At 47.2% G+C, this 7,080-nt stretch overlaps 1 protein-coding gene across 1 annotated transcript in view; it reads left to right on the forward strand.

The window, feature by feature from the left end:
- LOC139290434 (low-density lipoprotein receptor class A domain-containing protein 4-like) overlaps positions 1 to 4,543 on the forward strand; it is a 31,920-nt gene extending 27,377 nt beyond the window's left edge. The window contains exons 3-4 of the mRNA XM_070912214.1: positions 606 to 656; positions 3,959 to 4,543. Of these exons, the coding sequence (XP_070768315.1) occupies positions 606 to 656; positions 3,959 to 4,543 (636 nt within the window). The remainder of the gene's footprint in view (positions 1 to 605; positions 657 to 3,958) is intronic.
- The last annotated feature ends 2,537 nt before the right edge of the window (positions 4,544 to 7,080 follow it).

A 7,080-nucleotide genomic window follows, 5' to 3' on the forward strand; every position in this document is an offset into this window, starting at 1 on the left:
TGTTCCATCTGAGAAAAGATCCTCAAGTCAAATGCAGACGAAGGGAAACTGCAGTTATTTGATAGTTTGTGTTTTCTTTGTTGTAGCTTTTATCCTGCCTATTTATTTTTTTTGAAGACGAGAGCCGTCTTCCTTTTGTTGTCCGCTCTCCCAAACAGGGCAGGGATTTTGGGTTTGAAGCCATCAGGCATTTCTCAGCATTGTTGTTTCATCTTCTGCGTCCTCATTAAGTTGTTACTTATTGGGTGTTTATTTTTTGTTTTTTGCCCCCCCCCCCCCCCTTCATCATTTTTTGTAAGAGGAAAAAAAAAGTTTGTATCCTCCTGCTTAATGGCCTCACATCAACAAAAACATCCCAGACGTAACAAACAACAGAGCAGGAATGATTGTGGATTTGTAAAGCTTTATCAGTCGCAGTAAATCTAACAGGAAGTTAACACACGTTACGTTTTCAAAGAGACGAACTGATGTCAGCATTAAAAAGTAACGACACAGTAACTTACCATATTTCTGAGCACCAAAAAAAATCACACTGAAGCTCAAACAAAAACAGGGTGTATACCAATCTTCTGCCTTGTTTTTCTTTTGTCTGTCTCCATGTATAGGATGGGTGTCTGTGGCCTTCAGACAGCGGCTCTCGACAAGGTGCCTCGGAGGTAAGACCACCACCACACAGTGACGACCCCTGTTAAACTCACAGCCAAGTCTTATTCACAGTGAGGGGCCGCACCGAGCAGGGCTATGGCTCGGCGAGGACCCTGAAGTATTATCAAGTGGGGCCAAGTAGGCCTTCTGGAATGCCCACAAGTCGGAGATTATTGCAGCTGTTACGTTTTTTTGGGGGGATGTTTTTTGTATCTTCAGTCCTTTCGCTGAGGTCGTACATAGGAGCAGCCTCAGGAGCTGTGGGCCAGAGACGCCCTCACCTTGTTGCCGGCGTCCTTTAGCCACTCCAGCCTTTTCTCGACTGACGCTTTTTTTCAACTGAGGCTGCAGTTACGTGTATGTCATCCGGACTGGATAAATCGGCAGACATTTTCTGGAAGTTTGCAAAAATGTTCGGTATTTATATATATATATATAGTGCAACATATGTTGCTGTGGCCATCTTGTTATGAGCTCCGGGACCTAATTAACTTCAAGCATTTCTAACTGCAAAGCGCTTCGTCTGACAGTTGTAGACGACAAAAGCAGGATTCAACGATGCTAAACGGCACATCCTGCTGAGGCAGCCTGTGCGTCCCCGCCAACTGTGTCACGTGACTCCTTTATTTTAAAAGATGGTGTGTGCAACACTTTTTCATATTATATATATATTATTACTGAATCACTGTCAAATAAATGTGTAACCTTGGAATAATTACCATAAACAAATGATAGTATGGACAAGAGCTTTGGTAGTCTCTGTATTATGCTAACGGTGTTAGCGTGGGTCCCGTTTCTTATGACCCCTGATGGTACCATCACCTCATGGATGTCTTCCACGTGTGTGTCTGTTCTGTTACCTCTTTGGCTTCATTGAAAAGGTTCGACATGTAGGATTTGTCTTTGCAAGAAAACCTGAGGGCCATTTGTGCTGAAGGTGGAGCTCCCTCTTCCTCTTTTGTGCCATAAAACAAACTGCCTCGGTGCCATAAAGCAATCCGGCAGAATTCCTGCTAAATCTGATTTGGTTTCGATGGCCTTGTTTCTGTGTGGTTAAAAAAAACAACTCTAATTATACAGTACGTGGAAATGACTTGTAGGTGATAACTTGCTGCAAGTAGCACATTTAACAGTGTTTGACATTCAGAGGCTGTGTAGAGAGAAAGTATAGGCTATAAAGATGGCAACTAAAATGAAGCAAACTGGGAGAAAGAAGACCTTAACCCGCTTCGTGATCTCTTTTGTCGAATCTACTTGCTTTACTTGACGTGCTACAAAAGAAATGTGTCTCTTCTCAGCTCCTTTTTTTCTTCTTCGTCGGCTTATGTTCCCAGTGCTCGCCCATGAATAATTGTTCTGTGGTTGCAGGAATACTGCCACGGCGCAAAGATCCTGACATTTGCATTTGGGTTGCTTGTAAATATTTGATCATTGAGGAATTGAAGCTTGTAAGTCGCGCCGGGTACGGCTGGCACTATACTCCAAACAAGATCAAATTTGGCATGTTCTCAAAGACTCGTAAACACAGAACCGCAAACAAATGCCAGTATACTCACTGTGGCTGGTGATCTGTTTGCTTAATGGTGTGCACGCCAGATGGAGGAGCTTACGAGTCGCGGTGGGAGGAGATGCACTGGGAAAAACTAGAGGCGGGGGAGTTCAAAGCGCACTCGAAAGCACAACCGATCGCCTGATAGTATTGATAACTCGCACACAATAGCATTTTGAGGCTGCGTGAGACGTTGAGCCCACTGTGGCAATCAAAGCCAAATGTGGCACTTTGTGTGGGGGGGTGGGGGTGGGGAGGGCATCACAACAAACGCGTCCAGGTTTGCTTTCGTCTGGAGTACCCTCCCAGCGAGAAGCCTTGTGTGTGTAAACAAAACGAAAGGAGAAGAAGGAGAAACAGACATGAAGGGTGGATAGAGAGTCGGAGAGAGAGGAAGAGGTGCGGGAGGATGACGGGATTTAAAAACAGTGTCAACGTTAAAGCACCCGGAGACCTGGGGGGGGGGGGGGGGGGAGGAAAAGGCCATGGAGAGACAAGCGCAGAGGGAGACGCAGCCAATGAGCGTGGGTGGCTGATAGATGCAGGGAAGGGGGCTGTGTGTGTGTGTGTGTGTGTGTGTGTGTGTGTGTGTGTGTGTGTGTGTGTGTGTGTGTGTGTGTGTGTGTGTGTGTGTGTGTGGCAGGGGAGGGTGGATGGTTTTTGGTGCGTCATTAATCAGCAACACCTCCCCTGACACTGTCTAGACAGCCGTCTGAGAGCTGCCCTGCTCTGCTGCGCTCTGCTCCCTCTATCAGCTATACACCTTTCTCCCCCCCTCCCTCTCGTCTGTCTATCTGTCTGTCTGTCTGTCTGCCTCTCTACTTTTTTTTCTCCCCTCTCTCTGTTCTGTTTATCTTTCCAGCTCTCCTTCCTCTCTTTATCTCCGTGGCTCTTTCTTCTTCTCTCCTTCCTCCACTCTCCCTTTCTCTCTCCTTATCTCAGTAGCCTTTCTTTTTAATCCTTTCCATTCCACTCTTTCTCTCTCTGTCTCTCCATTTCAATTGCCCTGACCCCCCCTGGGTTTTTTTTTTTTCCCACTCTGTTGTTCTCTCCATCCAGACTGCCTTGTCAGTGGGTGTTGACTATTAGAGCCACAGTCACTAATTGAAATGGGTTCCCTCTGATAATGACTCGCCACAGTGGAAATGTGTTGAATTGGACAGAAATGTGAGAAATGAAGAAATGCATCACGCAGTCACCGTCTGAAGAGCTAATTGAGGTGAAGATCTCTGACAAAAGCTGGAGGACGAGCCGACGTGTTGGCTGTTGACTGTCTTGTTCTTGGCTGTAATTACACTGTTATGTCTTTTTTTTTTTAAAAACAAATTGGTGACACGTCCGTCAGTGGGCACTGTTGCTGCAACAAGGATCATCATTCATTGGCATCAAGTGTCGACCTTGAATTCAGTTATACCTGCAGAGAAATGCGTTTTATGTCATGTCTGAGAGAAACAAGGTCCAAGATGGTGCCCCCGTTCATCCGAGGGTACATCCTGTCCACTCTCCACATACTGAGCACGTCCACCACAGTCCCTCTCTGGCACCCTAGAGAGTCCTAGGTTCATTTTAAGGGGCCGTGACTAATACGATGAGAAAGAAGAACACATTACAGTGGAACACACAGTTCACTGGACTGAACATCAGTTTGTTTTATATGCATACATTTGCCATATTGTGGTATTGTGATACTGATATTAAGCATGTTGCCTGTTGATAACATAACTTACTTCCCACCTTGTGTTACCCCCCCTGAATTTCTCTCAGGTATTATACGCTCCCCAGGCCAGGGATCGCTTCACTGCTCCCTCCTTCATGCAGCGCGACCGATTCAGCCGCTTCCAGCCCACCTACCCCTACCTGCAGCACCAGATCGACCTGCCGCCCACCATCTCGCTGTCGGACGGCGAGGAGCCCCCGCCGTACCAGGGGCCCTGCACCCTGCAGCTCCGCGACCCCGAGCAGCAGATGGAGCTCAACCGCGAGTCGGTGAGGGCGCCGCCCAACCGGACCATCTACGACAGTGACTTGATCGACATGGGAGGAGGCGGGAGCCTGGGTGGGGTGGGGGGAGGAGGGGGCGGAATGGGAGGAGGTGGTCCGAGGCCGCCCAGCAGTAACTCGGGCATCAGTGCGGCCAACTCCAGCAGCCACGGGCGCATGGAGGGCCCCCCGCCAGCTTACAGCGAGGTGATGGGCCACTACCCCGGCTCAGCGTTCTTTCTACACCAGCACAGCAATAACCAGAGGGTGGGGGGGCCGGGAAGCAGGACGATCCAGCAGCAGAGCCAATCAGAAAGCACAATAGTACCTGCCAAGGCCAAGGACGGCCAGCCGGAGGACCTGGTGTGAAAAATTTGGTGGTGGGGGGGGGGGGGGGGCGCAGGTGGGGCCACCCATCCCAGACTGAAAACTGTCTCTCCTCTTCACCCCTGATCACCTGTAAGCAGTGGTCTCTCTGTCGCTCTCTCTCTCTGTCTATCATGTCCTCTCTCCGCACTCCCATGCACAAATAAATATCAACCTTAGCTACAACAAAACAAGGAAAGAGAGGAACCAAGAGTTGATTTCATTTCACTTTCTTTCCGATGTTAGTAATCCAAACAGCTAGCACTGCTGGGGCAGGATGTATGCACTGCGCGGAGAGTTCTTATTGTTTTTTCTCCTCTACATGAGAAAGAAACACACTGCTAGCACAGATTGAAACGATTTGCTTTTTTTTTGTTGTTGTTTTTTTTTTTTTTTTTTTTGTCCCCTCTGGGCGACGGCTCTGTCCCCGGGAACTGAGGATGATGTTTTCCTTTTCTTTCTTTTTGTTTGTTTCTTTCTTTTTCGGACCGGGATCTGTGCACAAAGCGAGAACTGAGAATCGAGGACTTAACAGAGAACACAACAAAACAGACTCACAAACCCAAATCTTTAGTGCCAAGGTTCAAGAGGAAGCAAAGCAAAGGAGGAGGGGGGGAAGGGGGGGGGGTGACTCGTTCTAACATTCAAAACACAAAAAAAAGAAAAAAGTTATCTAAAAGTTGCACTATCTTTTTGTTGTAAAAGAGAAGAGGGAAATTATGCTATGTGATGATGATGATGATAATGATGATGATGTGTTTGTTTTTCTTTTTTTTTTTTCGTCCTTTTCATGAATGGACTGACTGACTGAACTTCGGCTCCAGAGTTGTTTTAAACAGTTGGGAGCAAAAAAAACAAAAACAAAAACAAAACAAAAAAACAAAAAACACAACAAGTATTATAAGCTTATGTCCTTCCTTTTTTGAAAACCGCAAGAAATACTCGTACCCAGCCTACAACATCTCTGTCTGCTTACACCACAGGCACAGTGAGACTTAGTAAGAGAACAACCTTGTACCGCTCACGTCTGTGCACACTTCAGCCGAGCGGGGACGAAATCTGCCTCGTGACCAGCCGCTGGGTGTACGCAACATTTCTTACTCCCTCTTGCAGTTTGTTACAAGATTTGGAGATGGGTTTCCCGCACCAGAGTGGTCCCTAAACTCTTAAAAAGACGAGAGCTGCTTGGCAAGATCCAAACATGCTCCGTACTAATATTTCTGGGGAATCTGGCCAGCTGGTTGGATATCAAGTAAACAAAGAGTAACATAACAAACAAAAAAAGACATATCTTAACTGTCCATCCAGCAGCCTGGTCACAGCAGATTCTTCACTTTTCAGCTCTGACCTGACCTCTGAGCACCTGACACTTCCTCTTCCCCATTTCCTGCGTCCATACCCCCCCACCCTTTCCTCTCCTCTCCTCTCCTGTCCTCTCACCGCTCATCTCGACATGCACAGTGCATTCTGCCAACAGCCACACTGAACACGAACCCCGCCGCCATGACAACGTAAAACACAAAACAACAACAACAACAAAAAAAGAAGGCTCAGCTCTCCGTCTTCACGTCTCTAAAGCCACACACACACACACACACACACACACACACACAAAAAAAACCAAGACGACACAAAGTGAAGATTCCTGTCTGCATCCGCCAGCACAGCGATCAGGTTTTAAACGAGAACTGTCTGTGGTCGAAGTCAAAGGGCTATGGGAGGGTCCTTTTTGTAAAAGAAAACCTTTTTGAAAATCGAGCCTTTTTCTCTGCTCATCGTTGCCTTCTCCTCTGCTCTTGCGCTTTCTCTGTCTCTCTATCTTGTTTGCGGTCAACGCCTCCTCCCCTCTCTCTCCCTAACCCCTCCCTCCCCCAATCCCAGCTTCTTCTTTTTTTTTTTTGTTTTTTTATAAATATAACAGTGTCTCTTGTAAACACTGTTGATCATCCCTCCTTCCATCCATGTGCAGAAAAAGTGCGTTCAAATGATGCAGAGTCCGCCAAGCCCTTTAAAGTGGAGACTGGAGTGGAGTCCTTGTTTGGCAGTGTGCTAGTGCAGTCCTCTCCTCCCTGTGTGTGTGTGTGTGTGTGTGGTTGTGTGTGTGTGTGTGTGTTTGTTGGTCAGACCTTTTAACAACACAGAAAAGCACTTAATGCTCCTGCAGGAGCATTGTGTGTGTGTGTGTGTGTGTGCGCGCGCATGCACATGTCTGCATTTATCTGAGTGATTTATTAGCCGACTGTTTTGTCTCAGTTTAGAGATTCAAGGACATATTACTTATTTGGCACTGTCCATGTTAACACATCAGTAATTAAGCTTTCATTAAAGCCAGAGATGCATGGTGGCTGTTGTCGCTGGTGCAGAAGCGACCTCACTGTAAAGCTCAAGTGCGTGCCACGGTCCACCCCACAGGCTCCATTGTAGCCGCAACACAAGTAAACCCCACCTTTCTTGATAGTGATGATACAGTAGATCCACGCGCTGTGTCCCAATTCCATACTGCATACGTGTTCTCAGCAGGTTTAGACTATGTGGTGTGT

Source organism: Enoplosus armatus, chromosome 9, assembly GCF_043641665.1.
Source record: "Enoplosus armatus isolate fEnoArm2 chromosome 9, fEnoArm2.hap1, whole genome shotgun sequence".
Taxonomy (NCBI): domain Eukaryota; kingdom Metazoa; phylum Chordata; class Actinopteri; order Centrarchiformes; family Enoplosidae; genus Enoplosus; species Enoplosus armatus.